This window comes from Triticum aestivum, chromosome 6B (assembly GCF_018294505.1).
Source record: "Triticum aestivum cultivar Chinese Spring chromosome 6B, IWGSC CS RefSeq v2.1, whole genome shotgun sequence".
NCBI lineage: Eukaryota > Viridiplantae > Streptophyta > Magnoliopsida > Poales > Poaceae > Triticum > Triticum aestivum.
The window spans coordinates 623,527,543-623,548,536 of record NC_057810.1 but is presented as its reverse complement, the minus strand read 5'-3'; the positions used below and the strand labels follow the sequence as shown (position 1 = coordinate 623,548,536).

The window sequence follows — 20,994 nt, the reverse complement described above, 5'->3', positions numbered from 1 at the left end:
ACAAGAAAATAATAAGGTTCACCTTTCCTGCCTCTTGTGGCCCTGTCTTCCCCCTGTTGGTGCATCTTCTAGAAAGACGAACTACGACATCTAACTCTGTCGGTGCCACGCTGCTCCGCTTGCGGCGCCATGCAGGAGAAGGGGCATTGGGATGGTGCAGGGATGTGGGTTGTGGCTAGAGTAGTGCAGCGTGCTACGTCTTGAGCTAGCGGTGGTTTTCCCCGAAGAGGAGAGGGTGATGCAGCAAAGTGTAGCGTAAGTATTTCCCTCAGTTTTGAGAACCAAGGTATCAATCCAGTAGGAGGCTCCTCAAAAGTCCCACGCACCTACACAAACAAATTGAGAACTCGCAACCAACACAATAAAGGGGTTGTCAATCCCTTCACGGCCACTTGCGAAAGTGAGATCTGATAGAGAGATAATAATATTTTTGGTATTTTGTGATATAGATGTAAGAAAGTAAAGATGCAAATAAAAGTAGATTGAAAGTAAATATGATAAGAGATAGACCCGGGGGCCATAGGTTTCACTAGAGGCTTCTCTCGAGAGCATAAGTATTACGGTGGGTGAACAAATTACTATCGAGCAATTGATAGAAAAGCAAATAATTATGACGTTATCTAGGCATGATCATGTATATAGGCATAAGATCCATAACAAGTAGACCAACTCCTGCCTGCATCTACTGCTATTACTCCACACATCGACCGCTATCTAGCATGCATCTAGAGTATTAAGTTCATAAGAACGGAGTAACGCATTAAGCAAGATGGTATGATGTAGAGGGATAAACACATGCAATATGATATAAACCCCATCTTGTTATCCTCGATGGAAACAATACAATACGTATCTTGCAACCCTTTCTGTCACTGGGTAAGGACAGCGCAAGATTGAACCCAAAGCTAAGCACTTCTCCGATGGCAAGAAAGATCAATCTAGTAGGCCAAACCAAACCGATAATTCAAAGAGACTTGCAAAGATAACTCAATCATACATAAAAGAATTCAGAGAAGATTCAATTAATAACCATAGATAAATCTGATCATAAACTCACAATTCATCGGATCTTGACAAACACACCGAAAAAGAGATTACATCGAATAGATCTCCACAGAGAGGGGGAGAACATTGTATTGAGATCCAAAAAGAGAGAAGAAGCCATCTAGCTAATAACTATGGACCCGTAGGTCTGAGGTAAAATACTCACAACTCATAGGAGGGGCAAGGATGTTGATGTAGAGGCCCTCCATGGTCGATTCCCCCTCCGGCAGAGTGCCGGCGAAGGCTCCAAGATGGGATCTCGCGGATACAGAAGGTTACGATGGTGGAAATTAAGTTTTGTGGTGCCCCTGGATGTTTTTGGGGTCTGTAGGTATATATAGGAGGAAGAGGGACGTCGGTGGACGCCCGAGGGACCCATGAGACATGGGGGCACGCCCTACAGGGGGGGGGGGCGCCCTCCTATCTCGTGGGGCCCTCGGAGCTTTCTTGACTTGCACTCCAGGCTCTCCGGATCAGATTTATTCCAAAAATAACGCTCCCGAAGGTTTCATTCCGTTTGGACTCCGTTTGATATTCCTTTTCTTTGAAATACTGAAATAGGCAAAAAAAACAGCAATATGAGCTGGGCCTCCGGTTAGTAGGTTAGTCCCAAAAATGATAATAATGTATAAAATAAAGTCAATAAGAATCCGAAACAGGTAATATAATAGCATGGAACAATCAAAAATTATAGATACGTTGGAGACGTATCACCGCGCGCCTGTGCTACACGTCTGTGCTGGTGAGCGGCTACCGTCGAACACCGCCCGCGTGTCCAATCCACCACCATGCTGCGCTAGGTTGGCATCTCGCAGTGAGCCGTCGATCCCTAATCCCCTTCGAATGCCAACAAGATGAATCAATGACTGACAACCATGGCCCATGGCTCTAAACCGCTAACAAAAACGGCCCACGGAACAGGCCAGCTCAGACAGCCAGACGACTAGGTCAAAACTGGCATGTGAAGCCAAATTGATAGCATGGATCGCTCCAAGGAGTTTTACCCAAGGGAGCTTAGTGAGCTAGCGTCATGGTATGAGTTCCATTTGATTTGTATTGGCATAAAGATAATAAATTTCACCTTTTGGCATATTTTTTTAGTTGTGCTTTGTTGAGATTAATTGCTGATGTGGCACTACCCAGTCAACATTGACTACGGTAAAAACCGTTAACCAGCCCAAAACCAAGACTAGGGTTGAGTTTTGAATCTCGAGGGTAGTTCGGGTTGTGTTTTGACCAGTTTCGGGGTTCAGGGTTGTAAATTAAATCATGTGGTTAGTTCGGGGGTTGAATTGTTGACTTTTGTCATATTAAAATGACAATTCACTTTCATTTCAGGATAAATAAGAATTGTACACGTTACATCACTAATATTAGAACTTCATAGTACAAACTTTTCGCCAAAACACTATCTCTTATTTTCTTGGTTATGTTACCGTCTGTTCCTCTGGAAAGAGTACGAAAAATAGTTTCCCCACCGCCTTTGCCAAATAGAAACCATATATTTGATAATTAAAGTGTGTGTGTACATATATATATATCAGAAACAATCTTGTAACATTTGAAATGTACTACCTCCGCCCGGGTTTAAAAGGCCCCCCCGACCAAAGCATTAGGACCAAGGCAAAAATTACTCCACATCAGTTATGAGAAAAATTAACTCTATATGCACCGGTAATCGTGTAGGCCAATGAAAGAGAGAAAGCGCCGTGAATGAATCGTGCATGCACTGGCTGCAGCGATAATTAAGCGCTTGCATGCAGCCCAACACCCCCGCTTTACATGCAGCTTCGTCTCCCAGGCCTGCATGCAGTACGACTTCTCACGCTTCGCCAATCGACTTCCTTGATGGCTAACGATTCTAGTAGAAAAGTTGCGCCATAATTACAATGGGCCTTAAAATTACGGACGGGGCATCGAGGCTGACGGGCCTTTTAAACCCGAACGGAGGTAGTATGCCTTGTAATTTATTTCATTCACATATAGTTAATAGTAAGGTCTAGAATGGTTGTTATGAGGTATGTACTGTCAACTTATCTTGTGAAGTCTAGCCGTACATTCATCATTAAATGGTCCATCTATGTACCAAAATCATGAGTTCTACAAACATCAAAAGCATGCATATAAATTAAACTTAGGAATGGTCAATAACTAAAACAAATAACTAAGTAGCAACATTCAGTATAATGACAACAATACATGTTCACTTCACTCCTCATAGATAAGTAAAAAGAAAGTTGCCCAGTACTGCCACAACCTTGATTTATTTTACCCAACTTAATCCTTACACCTAGGATAGTGGCCTCCTACACTTGTTTCTGAATAAACAGTAGTGTATAAGGACCTGCCACATGCTTAAGGGCCTTCCCCCAAGAGCATAGGTTACTTCATTGACGAATGATTGATGATACGCTTCCGAGGCCTCGTCAAACTGAATTCATAAATTCCACATGGCCCACTATATCCTAAGATGCATGCTTGATATACACAGTTTTCTCTGACAGTTGGGAAATTTTCGGCATTAACAGCGATACACCTTGTGTTACTAAGGAAAAGTGCCTGGTTACCGATGTTATAGATACGGACAGCGGTCCTCAACTCAACATCAACACAAAAAATCAGAATCTCTGCAATACCAATGACCACTATAAGAAGATTGCCTCCTCCAGATACTACCAAGTAGTGTGTCATCGCACTAGGTGCAAGTGTTGGAGTCTCGTGGATCAGAATGAATTCTCCATGCATCTCATGACCAGCCCCGGTTATCTTGAACAACTTACGATTATGGAAAAGTACAAACACATCACTCTTATATGCAGTCATACTTGCTACACGCTCAACTGGCATATCACCAAATCGAACCTCCAAATTGCCATTATTAACATCATAACACATGACTCGAGGGTTGCGTAAACCTCCAGGGGCATGAAACAGTCTAGGGACACCGCGAGTCTCGACGGCAAAATGAGAAGGCTGATGATGGATGATCCCGGCTGCAAATTGCACAAGATAGCCCGTGAATGGCTCCCATAGTTTGACGAAGTAAGGTTCATTTTTTCTACGAGAATCAGTAGTCCATCCGAAGATCCAACATAAATATGGTCATTCAAAAGAGGAATGCGACGCTTGACCATCCGTCCAGTTGAAACATTAACCAATACCCGATGTACAGTGCAATCACTGAATTCATTGATCTCCTCAAGAACAATCCATCGATGCGCTCGAACAAAAAGCCTTTGATAAGATGAGATGGCTGACCTCCAAATAGAACACACATATCTCAAAGCGACATAGCTGTCGTGGCCATTACTATCCAAAAGACTCTCCCCAATATCACAAATAATATCAGCAGGTGCAGACTGCCAGCGAGACATTGCTACAACTAACTCAATAATAAGCTGCATATGGGACAAGGAAATTGTAAATAATATGCAAAATGTTTTGGTACATTCTAAGTACATGCACATAAAAAATAAAACTAATATATGCTAACATCGATGTATCATCCTAGTAAGAGGTGGCCAAACCAACAGAAATGTATCCATAACCTATAACATGCACCAAATCATGAAAAATTGAGTATATATAAGGATTTCATTTCCTGAAAATATGGCATATTCAAAACCTAGCAAAGTGCATCATGGAGAACCAAACTCACCGTAGCTGGTGTTTGACGATGATATATGCGAGCACAAATTTTCCATACAACATCTTGTTGCATTAATAAAATTCATGATATTATGTGATGTCCATGATGTTGCTACAATGATATGTTAACAATTAGGTTTGTTGTGTACTTTAAGTATAGTTAATAAATCAACTATATGGAAAAAATACATTTACTATATATATGTTACTTGGTAACAAAATTTGGGTCATTCAATTTAAGGAGAGAAGAAGGAGAGATATATCCAAGGCAGAGAAGGGGAAACTATGGTGAGTGGCAGCAAGGCACTGTGTTACTGATAAGACCGAGTTGAAGCCTAGGAGGATACAACGTTAATGGTGGAGGGGATTCTCAGCTGGACTGGTTCGCACACGGTGTGGGATCGGATGCTATTTGGATCTAGAGAAGTCAACGGGTTAGAGGGCGAGCCTAGATGGCAGGGGACTAGAGAATGGTTTGGGGAGGGCGAAAGGGTGAGGTGCACCCTACCAAGCGCCCATGTCACTGTTGGAGGAATATAAGAGAAAGAAGACAAGCCGAGAGGAAAGTGCATGCCAACCCTTAATACCAGAAATTTTTATATGTCGCTTCCAGCAGGGGTCGAACCAAGGATCTTGAGCGCTACTAAGGTCATGGAAATGCAGTGTGTACTTCATTAATATCTTGCATCTTGCAGTCTATAACTACATAAAAATGTTTGAATAACTATACAAATGGAATGCGCGTAAAACTCCACATAGAGTGAAAAATACTCCTACTAATATGAATAGTCTATTTACTTCATGGCTTGCTCAATATGGTAAAGAAAATAAATGTTGCTTTCTGTACGGATTTCTGCTATACTTTGGTATATATGCAATTATAGAAATGAAATTCGCTTTGGAGGCGGGAGGGTACTGGATCCTTTTGTGATTCTTCATAGAGGTTGCGCTTTAATCATCTCTTGGACAATATTACAGATAAACCGGGAAAGACAAAAGGAGTTGATGTGAGGAATAAGGTTGTTCGAGCGAGTAAAAAATGAGGCCTTTAATGCTGCTAAAGGATGATGTTCTAGAGTTCTTTAGATTATAAGTGGTTGATGGAAGAAATGAAGTTTAACTAGGGGTCCTGCAACTACCGCCATCCTACAAAGCTACTTGAAGATCTGCACTTATTTTCTGAGCAGTTCTTGCTTTTGATCTACATCTTGTATCTCCGTTGTAGATGTTGTTCATATCCTAGTCTTCCCCTCCTTTAATTTTTTTTAGAACTTGTTGTAACATGGAGTCAATTTCTGTTGTTTCTGATGATGCATATGTTCTTGGTAAGTTGGATGATGAATGGGTGAGAGATGGGATGTGTCCCATTCTCTTGCTGCAAACTATTGTGGTGGATGGTGTAGTAATCTAGCCAATCGATAGGTTTATTTTGGTTGCTCTATTTGTGAAAAACTCTAAATGGTTTCTATTAAAGAAATGGGAGAACCCCTTTATTAAAAGAAGATAGAAAAAAACTTGTAGAATGCCGACTAGGTTGGCAATGTTTGGGAAGAGAATGGGAGTTTAGAGTAGGGAGTAGTGTTGAGATTACACATGGGAGGAGTCATTTTATTCCTAATACTCTGTTTGGTGCATGATAGGAACTATTTGTGAGAATTTGAGGATAATATATATTCCCCTGTTTGGTTAGTAGGAGTTGACGAGGGACTAGACATGGTAAATGAATGCAAGTCATGATGAAGGGTTAAGATTGAATCACTAAAACAATCCCTTCCAAGACCCACCCCCTCACATGTTAATAAAATGGTGGGAGTTGGACTCTCAAGTCCCATACCTATTCCCTTATGAATTCTCAACCCCCCTAACCAAACAATAGATTTAAAGTCTCATACCCCTTCAGTTCCCATTCTATGCTCTAATTACCCCCAACCAAGCACTCTGAAACAAATTCATTATTATATGGTGTGTGTGGAAAAAAGTAGCATGAATGTATGAGAGTTGAACTATGAAAAAGTTACTATGACTTGAACAAAAATGGTGTGAAGCTGTGATATTGGTAATTTTGCTAGAAGGTGGAAAATCAGCGGCGTATGGTAACTATGGTACAAAATTGGGTATTTCCACAAAGGGGTCATGTCCAGGGATTCGAATCGTCCTGGAATTCCCTTGGTAATTTTGGGACAAATTACAAGTGTCCTGTAATTTTTGCTGCAACTGCCCTCGAAGTTTTGGTAGAAATTGTAACAACATGGTTATGTTTAGCCCGAAGTTCAAATAGTAGCGACATAAATGACCTCAATACACAAGGAGGTCACCTCCAGCGATTCGAAGCTATCCCCCGCAAATCGATTAGAGTTGTTATATTCAATTCAAAAATCATTAAAAAAATGGGCAAGAGAGGGTATGAGATATTTTCCAAAATCCATCCCACAAAACGGACATGAGGGGTATTAGGTGGAAATCAAAAATCCACCCCAGAAATCTCATAGTTTGCGGCGAATCCGCTCGTGTAACACGAATCACATACAAGGGTTGAACAGGGCAGATAACGATTGTTTCGCTTGAGTAAATCTGTAGTACTAGATCCCTTCCCTCCTAGTAAAGCCCCGCTCCGCTCCTATCAGATGCACCACGAAATAGAACTTGCAAAATAACATGGAATTCAAGGACGCGGCCGGAATAAATCAACACCGTCTTGTAATCCATCCCACCGCTCACTCCCCTCTTCCTCCCTTCGCTCATCAAAGCAACATAATAGAAAAGACTAGGGTCTCCACTATCGGGAAACCATGAGTAAATGCACTTGAGTAGTGGATGGTGCTCACCTTTCGCTTTTGGTGACCCTAGTTGAGAATCTCGGCCGCCAAGAAATTCGTTCACGGACTCGCCGCAAACCACTGCATCAATTACCAAGCGGGAAAGAGAGAACCAGTGAGGATTGTGGAAGAGGGGGTGGTGTGGATCCGAAATCAAATCATGTAGAGTAGAGTTAATGAAATTTGCATGGCAGTTTCCGATATGAGAGTTATTGTGTAGGCGGAGGTTTCCAATGAGCAGCGTTAAGGAGTTGACCAATTTTATGTGGTCCCTGTCTATCATGAGCAAAGTGGTTGGACTCCGCACGCTAGGAAAAGAAAAATTATATGGCCCTATGCTTCGACCCCGCTTCTCAACTGCACGCTCAGTCCCGACCGTAGGATCGTGATCTGAGGGCATGCTAGTCGTTCGGTGCTAAGACAAAAATCCTAACGTTTGCCAAATAGTGTTTGCAGAATCATATATGTGTACAGAAAATTAAAATTTGGATGCCAGGTCTTGATAGGTTGTTAGGTCAGGATATTATAGTCGGACATCGGATAATTTGTAGCATTAGAGAATCTACAGGCGGGCACCTCAAACACACTTATACGCCCGCCCCGGTCACTGTCCGGTAAAAAAATGACTCAAATGGACGTCTCATACCGGTCCTAAATGTTCGGGCTGACTGACACCGCTCATCTCTATTCCAAATCATAAACGAATATCAGGATGCCCGAGCGTGCTGAGCGCGTTAGCCATGTCGGATCCAGCCCATGTTGGCCCACCACAAACCCACATATATTCGCTCTGCATACCAAACCTTGGCCACTCCATTCTGCTCTGCCTCTAAATACCCATCCAGTGATCTCTGGCATCACGGGCAGCGGATTTGAGTCCTCCATCACCCGATCTAGGGACTGGGACGTCATCCTAATCACGACCAAAGAAAAGATAGTCTTCCGCATTGCGCTCCGCCATGGCCGCGAGGAGAACGCTCAACAACTGTCGGACTCGATCTAGTGGGAATCCATAGCGTCCCCTCAAATGGCACTTTGACCCGATGCGAGGCGTGTCGCCGCTGCCTCGATGGAGGCGGTGCGGTCTGTCTAGCGTCCCAAAGCCGTAGCGGATGTGATGCCCCTTCGTTGGCGCGTCGACTCGAAGGTCCACCGTCGCCCATCTGCTGAGGCTATGGTGTGGTGTGTCCGTCATGCAAGGAAGAGGGGGGGAGGCCGCGGCAGACGTTGGCAAGGCAGAGTCGTACTCTCCGGTGTTAGGACGGGTGGCCGCCAACCCCTGGCGCCACAACCGCGTTGTGGTGGACGTGTCGGGCTCCAACTACGACGTATACATCGTGAACCTCACATTGACCAGTCACGTGCATGCTATGGGCTCTGATGAGGACGAGTAGGGCATTGGATACGGCAGCGTCTCGAGTGTCGTGAGCTGGTGCGTGTCCCATGTCCTCCTCTATTTCCCCGGCGACCGCACCAACACTCCAAGTGGTGCAGTGGGCCGCCTGACATGGACAGGGCGGAAGCGGATGAGGTTCGCCCAAGATTAGGTTTCATGTTGCATGTAATTATATAGATTTGGGGAGTTGTAATTTATGTATCTGGTTGTGAAAATGATAATTTGAGATGTGACCGGTCACAGACCGTGGAGTGCCTGTTCGTGGGCATTTGATTGCCGGATTTGGTGTATCGGGCTGTAGATGCTCTTAAGTGTCATGATTCGAGGTGTCTATATACGATTCAACGTTGGAATTGATCAATTATAGTGCATTAGGGTGTGGCTATGTCTCAGTCGACTAAAACTTAATCAAGTCTCAATCAAATGATAATATGTAAGAAAGAAAAAAAATCTGATTTTTTTGCAAGATCTCTCCTCCTTCATGTGATCATCCCCACGCCGCCATCCTTTACGAAGCTCCCAGCGGAGTACCCTTCCCCCTCGCTGCTGGAGCCAGCCATCGCCTCGGCGGTGAAGTTGCAGCCGAGGCAGCTGACGGTGTCCTGGACTACGGGGTACTCACCATGTCGTCTCCCGATCAGTTGGATTGGGCCGAGGACCCCCATGGCCGTTTACACATGGGCCAGTTCGGACAGCCGAAGTATACACAAGGCAGATTCTACAAGACTTGGTGATCAAGATAATGACTCCTCCCCACCTGCGTATTCGACTAGGACTCTTGCTATCCTAGGCCTCTGGTACATTATATAAACCGAGGCCAGGCTAGTCGATAGAGGATGACATTACTCGTCATACCTCTAGGGCTTAGACCACGACATATGATCTCGAGGTAGATCAACTCTTGTAACCCCTATACTCATTAAAGTCAATCAAGCAGCATGTAGTGTATTATTTCATCAAGAGAGCCCGAAGCTGGATAAAATCTCGTGTTCATATTGCCATTGATCCTAAGATGCACAGCTTGAGAACCCCTATCCGAGATCCACCGGTTTTGACACCGACACTGGTGCTTTCATTGAGAGTTCTGCTGTATGCTCGGCAAAAGGATCAATGGCTCGACTGCAGGTCAACTGCGACGTCGGCTTCTTCGTCACCAGCTCGACTGGTCACCTTGGCTTGACCGAGGACTGCTCCCTACCTCCGATCGTCATGGTCGGATGAGGGCCTCATCAACATCAACTTCGATCTCTATCAAGATCATGGAGGAATCATCCATGGAGCTTGGGGGCTCAACGTCAACATTGCCCTCGGGCGACCGTGCTGTTTTTCTGGACATCGAACTTGTATCCGCCGCCACCGCTTCCTCGAGTGTCGTTTTAAACGATTGCTTCAGTGAAATTGTGCGGAATTGAGTCTACAACAACCCTAGAAAATTTCGTCGAGTTCCGATGGAGGAATCTCTGGCAATCTATGATATTTCGGAGCCGTGTTGAATTTGGACGGGAATCCGGACGAGTTTGGAGCGTGGTGTCCAGCATCTAGCTCGGAAGTACTTTGGACGATCCAACCGTTGATCGGCTACGTAATTCCTATATCTACCACCTGCCAAAAATTCAGCTCGATCCGACCGTACAAACTTCGGAAACCTTCCGATTAGTGCATCACTTTTTGGATCTGTTTTCTGCGTGAGAACGAATCCGCCCAAATTCATCTTTTTTATGAATGGGATTTCGGACATCCTTTTTGAAGGAAATTTTTGTATGGGGTATTGTGTTTTATTCTCAAACACATCCCACTAATATTAGAAGTATTTTTACAATACGGTCTTCACCGTCGCGCCGGTGTCAAACCAGCCCGACAACATCACTCCACGGCGGCCGACCTGCGCTAGACATGTCGTCGCTTTGTTGAGCCGAGCTCAACTTCTTCGAATCATCATCTCGGCCAGCCGAACAATAGTTCAGCGTCGTGAAGGATAAATCATCACCAACATCGCCGCCCCACGGATTACACGAAGCGGGCACACCGGCATCGCCGCACGGTCACTTCATCAAGCCAGCGTTGACCACGTCACGAGTTACGACCTACATTGGCATGGCCGAACTATTGCTTCATCGAGTCGATGTCCATCACGCTGAACTACTTCAACACCTCGGCTGACATGGCAGCTGCAACATCTCCTCACCGACCTGCTTCGTCTCCTCGACTGGACTGGGAGCTTCGTCATCCTTTCATCAACTTACCTTGGAGACTTCGGCGTCACCTGCCGACCAGCTTCATCACATTGGGTGGACCACGGGCTTTGCCTCGGCGAGCCAACCTTTGCCAGCATCGTCATGCCTTCGCTTCATCACCCATCAGACAATGGGTGTGCAGATCAAGTCCCAATTTTGGGAGTAACCTTTCTTCGGACCGCTACAACAAATAAACAGCTGCTATTAATCCTAGCAATTTTTGCTCGTTTGGTTTATTTTTCCCAAGGAATTATTACTCTATTTTGTTCCATCATCTATACACAGGTCTACCAAATGGTGGCCGCATTAACAATGGTCACGTGGTGGTTCGGACAGTTTCCGTACATAGCTCGGCGAACGCCGTATCCGGAACTCGGACTGACCTGTGAATTCGGGCTTTGCCACGCCTTTACCACATCACGCCGACGCCCTGCATCGACATTCACCTCGACGCTCAGGCCATATTTTTTTCATTATTTACTTCACTTGTATTAAATAAGTAGAAGAATTTTTTTAATATACATTATTATCTTTATTTGTCATTACTTTTGGTTTGCACTATTTTATCTGTGCAGCCAATTGACTCAGACTGAGTCGTGTTGCCGCCTCCATCGACCGAATTGTGTTTTCTCCTTGGCACGCCGACCTGCTCCATTACCGCGGCTGGACTAGGGGCTTCATCGGAGTTCCAAACTCGCTGCTTGGCCTCCTTGGGACTAGCCTAGGGGCTGGAACCTTGTCCCGCATCAAGCTCGGACCGCTCATCAATGTCGAACACATTAACTAGCTAAGTCACTTTCATGCTCAGAAACTTTTTTTAAAATTTTGTTCGGTTCGACCAAGCATTAGACTTTTTTGGCAAAAAGTTGTTTGTGAAAAATAATCCTTGTCATAACTTTGTTTGTGACACACAAATTCAAATATCCTGTTTGTTTGGGGGCTTCCTTTATGAATTTTTTTCTCTTGCATATTATTATACTTGTACGGATTCGTTCCTTGTTCATGTATTATGCCACAATATGAATCATATTGACTTAAGTGTTCCGCAAGCTGGGTTGCCTGGCTCATGTGCTTACCCCTATGTTCCCGATTGTTCGGCTAGGGAGTAAAGGGAGCACCTCTGCGATTGTCACGACCGGGTCATCCAAGCTCTGACCTCAGACTAGGTGAAGCCGAAAGCTAGCGCTCTTATTGTTTTCAATCATGGTCGCCACACAACGGAACTCATGAGTACAAAAAAATCTATTGCACAAGTCTCATAGTAACAATGAGCAACCGAAGAAAGGTATCGGTAGAGGTACTATTTTCTTCGAAGATGCTTCTTACACTTCGTTAGTAATATAGCATAAGTTCCCTGAGCGCGCTTTGTCTGTTACAGCCATGTGGCCTGATTGCCTGGTTATCGGAAACACCGTCGATATTCTTGACAGGTAGAGTACATAACACTTTTCGGTCCTTGACCGAAGAGGGAGAAGCCGACGGTTGGTTAAGACGCGTTCAAAGTTCGGGTGAACACAGATATGATATAAGTACTTCGGTACATACAATCATTATACATAAAATTCTTTTACCAAGTAACTTGGGGGCTCTTAAAATTTATATGAGATGTTTATATAATAAATGTGTTTTCTTCTTGGTCATTGCAAAGAGCTGACCCGCGTGAAGTCTTGAGATTGGATGCGTCATGTTAAAGCACGACAGAAGCACAAATTTTTTTCTAATTTTCGGATTGGCACCGAACACTTGATCTTGTTCGGACGTCAAGTTTTTACTGACGTTTTTTGGTTTTCCAAGCTTATGGCACTTTTAAACTATTTGTGTGTTTCCAACACAAGTCTCTCAGTGCAGCGCCGGACACCTTTAGGGATTCGGCAAAACATTTTCGGATATTGCTATATATGCATCGGTTTCAAATTATTTCTTCGGTCAATATTTGGGTTGCCCGGCTCCTGTGCTTGCCTCCTAAGTTCTGCTTTGTTTGGCTAGGTGTGCAAAGGGAGAACCACTACGATTGTGCTTCCAGCTCGCATGGTTAAGCACCTCAGTGAAGAAAGCCGAAAACTGATTGTCACAATAAGCGTAAACTGGTCAGCGATCCGATGACTATGTTAAATGACGGGCCGTTCATAACATTGGCCGAAGTGTTTACGGCTTGACCTCAGCTGTCGCCGAACACTAACCGGGGGCTCATAGCTAGCTTCCCCAGTTTAAATCTCCTATGACTAAGTGAAAGTTATAAAGCCCGCATATCTGATTGCCTCGTTTCCGCTAACACAACCGCCTTCGGGCACTAAGACGTCGGCTAAGGATTGTCTTGTTATTGAGGAAAAAACTCTGCGTAGTATCTACAAAGGAGTAAAAGCCGACGATGGGCCACATTCAATTGATAAACGGTCGCAACGGAGTCAAAGTAAACATATCATCGACATTTGTATTTAATATACAAGGGCCGCCTTCCATAATCATCGTTATAAAGCCATAAATATGCATCAATTTGACTTCAGATTCTAGCCAAGCTGGGTTGCCTGGCTCCTGTGCTTACCCCTACGTTCCCGATTGTTCGGCTAGGTGGTAAAGGGAGCACCTCTGTGGTTGTTACTACCGGGTCATCCGAGTAAGTACCTCAGACTGGGTGAAGCCGAAAGCTAGCAATCTTAAAGGATCACATTGGCCGGCAATGACGGAAGTGAAAATTGTGGTTCATTAATAAAATAGAGTTCGGGAATTTTCCCCGAACTAAATCCTCAATATTTTCCTCCCACATTGACCGGAGGTGAGGTTTCATGATCATGATAAGCATGATGACCCAAAGTAAGGAACCGATAGCGGGACTATTTTTCTTGGAAGATGTTTCTTACATTACGTAATATAACATATCTCTTCGTGTATCTTTATTTATAAAACTGTATGGCCGGATTACCTTGTTTTCCATAAATCTTTGCCCTTATAACGGCTTTATAAAGTAGGAAAACACTCCTCGGCTACTAGTCGAAGAGGTTGAAGCCGATGGTCGGTCAACAAAGTTTTGTACAATACGGATCCGAGCATTAATGATGTAAAGTACTTGGATACGTAGAGTCATTACACATAATTTGTGATTTTACTATGGATATCGATCCTTATTTCGGCCCCCCGTGCCCGCATTAAGGCTCGAGGGCTACTGGGCTTGGCGCTCATTATTTATAAATATTAATGGGGCAGATCGATCACCTGATCTGCTGTTGCCACCCGACCAGTGTCTCGGGGCTACTGCATTGCCTGTTCAATGTAGAAAATTCAAAGTGCTTAGGGTTTGGCTTGACCGAACTATGCGCAAACGTGTCTTCGGAAAACAATATGTACCATATGGACCTATCCGGCATCAAGCTAATATATTACGGCAACTTCTCAAGACCCTCCCTCAAGGGCCCGTTCGCCAATCACTATTATCTCTAGTATATTACACCCCGTTTCTATTCCTATGTATGCTGCCGAGCTAGGCGTTGATCCTCAGGCCGATTTCTTGCATCGACCTGAGTCTCAAGGGCTACTAGGATCAGCGGTTTCATGTTTTCCTTCAGGTGCATCTCGGGTTTTAGACCGACACACACACCTTGAGGGCTACTGGCTATATATCTCGGCAAAGAATAAATTACACCAATCAAAAAATCAGCCCGCAGTCAGGGGTGGTACACACCTCGGAAGCAGTCCGACATAAAGCTCGGGTGCCAGTGGCTGGCTCCATAGAGGGCATTTCCGACATTAAGCTCGGCTAACCTCCTTTAAACTTCCTCAAGCCAAGGTGATCTATGACACCTCGGATACAGTCCGGCGTTGGAGCTTGGATACAGTCCAGCGTTGGTGCTCGACTGCAAAAGATACCTCAAATGCAGTCCGATGTTGGAGCTCGGATGCAAGAGGACACCACCGCCCGGGCACAACTTCAAACCCGAAGTGTGGCGTAAAAAGTAACAAGGCATTGATAAAGGCCGACAACTTAAAGGGGCTCCTCGAATACCCGACGTGTAAACTCTTAGGATTTACTTCGGCGATCCTCAAGATCGAAGATGAGAAGATTTTTTGAACCAGTTTTCAAGACCGACGACCGAAGATGAAGAACAGTTCGGAAGAATCGAGGAGCATCCCCAACTTGAAGACCGGTTCAGGGGGCTACTGACGGTGTCCTGGACTACGGGGTACTCACCACGTCGTCTCCCGATCAGTTGGATTGGGCCGAGGACCCCCATGGCCGTTTACTCATGGGCCAGTTCGGACAGCCGAAGTATACACAAGGGAGATTCTACAAGACTTGGTGATCAAGACATGAACTCCTCCCCACCGGCATATTCGACTAAGACTCTTGTTATCCTAGCCCTCTGGTACATTATATAAACCGATCGAGGCCAGGCTAGTCGATAGAGGATGACATTACTCGTCATACCTCTAGGGCTTAACCACAACATATGATCTTGAGGTAGATCAACTCTTGTAACCCCTATACTCATTAAAGTCAATCAAGCAGCATGTAGGGTATTATCTCATCAAGAGAGCCCGAAGCTGGGTAAAATCCCGTGTTCATGTTACCATTGATCTTAAGCCGCACAGCTTGGGAACCCCTACCCGAGATCCGCCGGTTTTGACACCGACAGCAGCCGTCCACGCCGACGCCGCATCGGGCGCACCCAGCAGCTGCAGCACGCGTCCCCACGGCCGGAGTTGTAGCAAGGGGCGGCGTTGAAGGCTTGACGTGCAGCGGGGGGGCGGCGGTGTCCGTGTCTTCAGACACGGAGATGAGTGCGCGAAGGAAGAGGGAGTTCTCCTGCTCGAAGTTTGGGAGCTGGAACCCGCCGTCACCGCGCTCCAGCCTCGGCACCATGACGTGCACTCGTGTAGCTCAGCTGTGACGTACCGTACGTACGTGGTCACGTCGGTGTCGCGAGAAAGTTTTTGCTTTTGTGTGGTGTCTAGTTGAGCTATGTGCTGTCTGGTTGAGCTATTCTCAGTGATCTGTTTAAGAGCATCTCCAGCCGCGCCCCCAGAACGGCCTACCCAGGCGATTTTTTTCCGCCGACACCGAAAAAAGGGCCCAGTCGCGCCTCCAGGAGTCCGTTTTTCGCCGGCTTGGGCCGAAATCAGCGCCGACGGACCCAGGCCGAACCCGATGCGCCGGGGCGAGCGTTTTGGCGTGAAACAGACGCGGGCCCGCCGAGTCAGCAAGACGGCCGCTTTGTCGACCTCATCACCTCGGTTCCTGCGGGAATCAATGTGAAGGCTGTCGCGCTGCCGCGCCGGTCAGCCTCCATTGATGCCTCACAGGCGGCACAGTGAAGAGGCCGCCGACACACGTCCGTTTGCATGCGCCACGCGTCCGCCCGCATGCCGCCCCGCCTGCCACCCGCTTCGGCTATAAAAAGGCGCCCTCCCTGCCGGTGAGCGCCACAACCTCTCCTCTCCCTCCCGCAAAAGCTTTCTTCCCGCCGACGAGATCCTCCCCCCCCCCACTGCCTTCCCCTCCGACGAGCGAAATGGTCGAGAGACACCCAGGCGAACGGCTTCGGCCGCCGACACCTCCAGGAGCCGGAGGCGCGCCTTCTCTACGAGGCCAGTACCCGGCGACCCCCCGACATGCGTGTACCGGGGGCGAGGCGCGCGACAATGACGACGACGACGACGGTGGCGACTACACCCGCTTCTATAGACTTCTCGGCATGTAGTCGGCGGCGGCGGCGGCGGTGCCGGCAGTGGCTAGGCTTTTTAGCTCGTTTTTAAGTTAGTTCATGCGTGTTTTTAAGTTTTTGTACTAATTTGAACGAAAAATGGCCGAGTTCATGCAAAAGTCGCCGAGTTTAAGAAAAAAAAAAAGATGAACTTCGTCAAACCCGTGGCGATCGTGGGCGTGTGATTGGGAGCGAACCGAATTCCAGAGGCCAAACTAGCGCCGGCTCGTCCCATGCCGCTTTTTTTTCGGCACCCTCGAAGGCCGAACGGCTGGAGATGCTCTAAGTTAGTTACCGTGCCTTTTATAGAAAGTGAATCGCCGCGCGGAATTTTTAGAGGACAAGTTGTTGGACACGTTCTTGTCTTGAGAACGGAGGTGTGGAAAACAGGAGAGGGAGTGTGCATATGCCTCGATGGATGGTTAAGCATATCCACACTGCTGACGGCTGTTTACAACTGTTCACACACATTATGCTGCCAGAATTTCCTTATTTAGCCAAAGACCGTTTGACAATAGGTTGGGGTTTTGACCAAAATACAATGATCAACTTCCACAAGCACCCAATATAATTAGTAAATAAAAAAAAAGATATCCAAAAAATCCAACAGTTCTAAAATTTTAGGTTACCAAACTCTAGTCGACTATTCTACTCACAAGTGAAGTTTCACCAAGAAATGACCACTATATTGTCTTAGCGAAGAAAACAATTTCGGACCTCCAAATTACGTGAAACAATGGTCTTTTTTATAGCATCGATTTTATCTTCTTGCCTAAAATACCACAGATGTTATTCGCTCATGAAAATTCACACATGAGTATAACACTCAATCATTCATGATACAGAAACACGTCTTGCATTTTATTTCAGAAACAAGCTAATACAACGTGACGGTGCTAAAATAACAAAAGAGAGCGGCGTAGCTGCAAGTGGAGTGAACCCTGAAACCTCGCGCTGTCTGTCGAACCGAACGCTGACAGGGAGCTCCCAGCTGCATGGGGTGTGAAAGCGAAACTGCTTGTTCATTTGTATATGCATCTAAAGGCAAAGCTTTCTTTTTTTTTTTTGCGACAGAAAGGCAAAGCTTTCATACATGCCTATAGTATGATTTGCCAAATGCCCGCTCAGATTTAGACGAATACCACTACTTGGTCGTAAAAGATCAAGAAATGGTCGAACACGAGCCGGCCTGAAAGCAACAGCCGTTCCGATCCAGAAAACCTCTTTTCGAACGTCTCGCGGTTCGCCGGTGTTCATGAAAGCGGGGACGCGAAAAGCACGTCTCTTGATCCATCTCGCATATGCGGCAGTTGGGCGTCAACCTAAGAGGACAAGTTTGAGTTGCGGAAATTGGTAGGGGCATGCAGGTGTGGGAGCACGCACCCGTCAATTCTTGTCTGGCCACTCAATTGCCTCGTGATTTGCGAAGTAGTTGGATCCTGCTTGAAAGCATGGTATGTTTTATTTTTAAGTTTCAATCATTGAAACTTATGACTTTTCATCTAAAACTCGCGGTTTTCTCGCTCGGCTCTTACCAAGTTTCATAGATAAAATTTTAAGAAATATCTTTGTCGGTTGTAGGCACAAAAATCATGATTTTATCGGCCGGTCGTACTAAGTTTGAAGTGTTGAAACTAAAAATTTATTCAAAATTCGTTAAAACTATTCAAAATGGATCTTATTCAAAATTTGATAAAACTAAAATTTTGGTCTGTTGCAATTTCTTTAGGAATGAAATAGAGATACATCATTTGCTTGAGCAGTATTTTTCGTCCAAATGCCCCTAGCAATAGGTTTTTTTTAGCATGGTCATTATTTTACATCATCTGCCCTGAGAAGTTTTTGTGTGGTTTGAAAATAAATAGTTATCCAACCGCTTTGAGTTGTGGTTTGCCTGTGCTTCGAAAGGTTTCGCAGCCGTGTCTGAATGTTGGAACGAGAGATGCCAAGGAAAAAGATTCTAGAGCCGAGTTTAGAATTGTGTATCACCAATGTTCCGGTATCATCTGACTTGTCGAATGACCAAACGAGTCCGCTCATATATATTATACTGAGGAAAATTGTCGCAAAAGAACATTACCCGCGAAAATTAATAAGCTGAAGAAGAGGGAGTGGCCTCACGGGGAGATAGGCAAATTCTGAAGCACGTGCTCTGGCTTTGGCAGCGGCTTACCGACGAATATTGATTCGGATTAAACAACATCCTTTCAAATATGCGAATGAATTAATCATCCAAACATGGATCACAAAGTTGTCATTATCCAGCGTCATGATCTTCTGCTCCCTCGCCTCCAGTTGTCCTACCTACACCGGCAAGTTCTCGCGACGACACATTTTGACCCCCAGTTCTCGCGAGAACTGCCCGGCAAGTTCTACAACTGCGCAGCCGCCCAAGAAGAATCAGAAACAGAAGCCAACGACGACGACGATGCGGGCGCGGCCGGGAAGTTGAGTCTGGCGCGGTGGCCACGGAATTCGAGCGCCGCGAGGTCGTAGGCGCGGGCGGCATCCACGGCGGTGTCGTAGGTGCCGAGCCACTTGCGCACGGCGCGGTGCGGGTCGCGGATCTCCGCGGCCCACTTCCCCCACGACCGCTGCCTCACGCCCCTGAACTTGCTCCGGCTCCTCCTCCGCGTGATCTTCCCCACGCCGCCGCCCTTCACAAAGCTCGCGGCGGAGCATCCTTCGCCCTCGCTGCTCGAGCCGGCCGGCGCCGCCGCAGCAGCGAACATGCAGCCGATGCACCCGTCCACGCCGCAGCTGGCGCACGCAGGAACTGCAGCGGCAAAGTGCGGCGTGGACGACGGCTCGAGGTGCAGCGTGGGGACGACGGCGTCTCCGTTTACAACGGAGATGAGGGCGCGGAGGAAGAGGGAGTCCTCCAGCTCGGAGTTCGGGAGCTGGAAGCCGCTACAGCCGCGCTCCAGCCTCGGCGCCATGGCGGGTGTCGCAAGAATGTTTTGCTCTCCTCGGAGAACGACGACGGAGATGAGGGCGCTGTGTCTGGGTTGAGTTCTCGTGCTCCGGTGTTTGACGTTGTTTGGTGCGGTACCTTTTATAGGAGTAGCTAGGACGTGCATGTCCACGCGCATCACTTTCTTATCGTGGGAACAGGCGAGTGAGTGAGAAAATGCCTTGCATGGGTTGATTAGGCACTGCTGACGGCTGGTTATGACGATATTTGAGCTGTTCACACAATCATGTTTTAAAATAGATAGATTTTACCTACGTACGTAGTATCAAACTGTACACTACTGGTACCATTAGACTTTTGGCTAATCTTCTAAAGCCAAATTGTATACATTAGTACATATCAATATTTTTTGTGAACCTTCTGAAATCCAATTGTATACTGCTATTTTACCAGCAAAAAAAAAAAACAAATTGTATACTTTTAGTACATTTTTTGTCGCCATTTTATCCGGTGAATTTATCTTTCGAGGTGCATTTTACTAGATTTACGTCCTAAGATCCTCGATTTTGTCAGATTTTCAAATTACTGGGTGAGAATGCAATGGGAAACTAGTGTGCCCTTAAACAATGCCGATCGTTGTCAGTCGTTTTGTTGGTGGATTTGTAGCACTTTTTCATTGTTTTTTTAAGCAGTGTTAGTATGTTTTCGTCCCGTAGAAGGTGTGTCGAGTGCGGGCACCTCCATCATGTCTGATGCTAATGCTCCAAATTGCCTCCATGCTTTACCCTCCCCTCCTTCGTATCTCTGTGGATGATGTATTTTCTTTAGTGGGTTTTGGTCCGGTTAATAAAAATGTGCCTTAAGTTTTCTTTCTTCAACGTCTCTTACTCTTTGTCATGTCACATGTGGACACAAATGTGTTGATGGTATCTTCACTTTCAAGTCGCTCTACAGACAACCACGATTTCAGACAGGTTCTTATGGAAAATCAAAATATTTCTATGGTTAATGGTCATTGACCAGAGATAATTTGCAGAGAAGTGGTTGGAAAGGTAGCAAATGTTGTGTGTTTTATGGACAAGACGAAGGCATTGATCACTTATTTTTCCAATGCTCTCTTGCTAGATTGGTGTGGAGTTTCTTTAGAATGTGTCTTTGATTTAAGAACTATTATCGATAGTTTAAATGTATGATTTGGTAGTAAAAAATTGTTATAGTTGGTCTCTCCGCCATCTTCTGGACCATT

General features: G+C 45.8%; 1 protein-coding gene and 1 long non-coding RNA gene across 2 annotated transcripts; both read right to left on the bottom strand.

Moving 5' to 3' along the window:
• Positions 1–3,925: 3,925 nt before the first annotated feature.
• On the bottom strand, positions 3,926–7,574 carry LOC123134583 (uncharacterized). The gene is made up of 3 exons (XR_006465673.1): positions 7,518–7,574; positions 4,703–4,804; positions 3,926–4,442 (listed from the first exon to the last, which is right to left on the bottom strand). It is a non-coding gene; the product is annotated as an uncharacterized lncRNA (long non-coding RNA).
• An 11,546-nt stretch (positions 7,575–19,120) lies between these two features.
• On the bottom strand, positions 19,121–19,847 carry LOC123134582 (ethylene-responsive transcription factor ERF109-like). The gene has a single exon (XM_044553806.1). It carries the CDS (start codon positions 19,771–19,773, stop codon positions 19,207–19,209), a length of 567 nt encoding a protein of 188 aa, XP_044409741.1. The 5' UTR covers positions 19,774–19,847; the 3' UTR covers positions 19,121–19,206.
• Between the last annotated feature and the right edge of the window lie 1,147 nt (positions 19,848–20,994).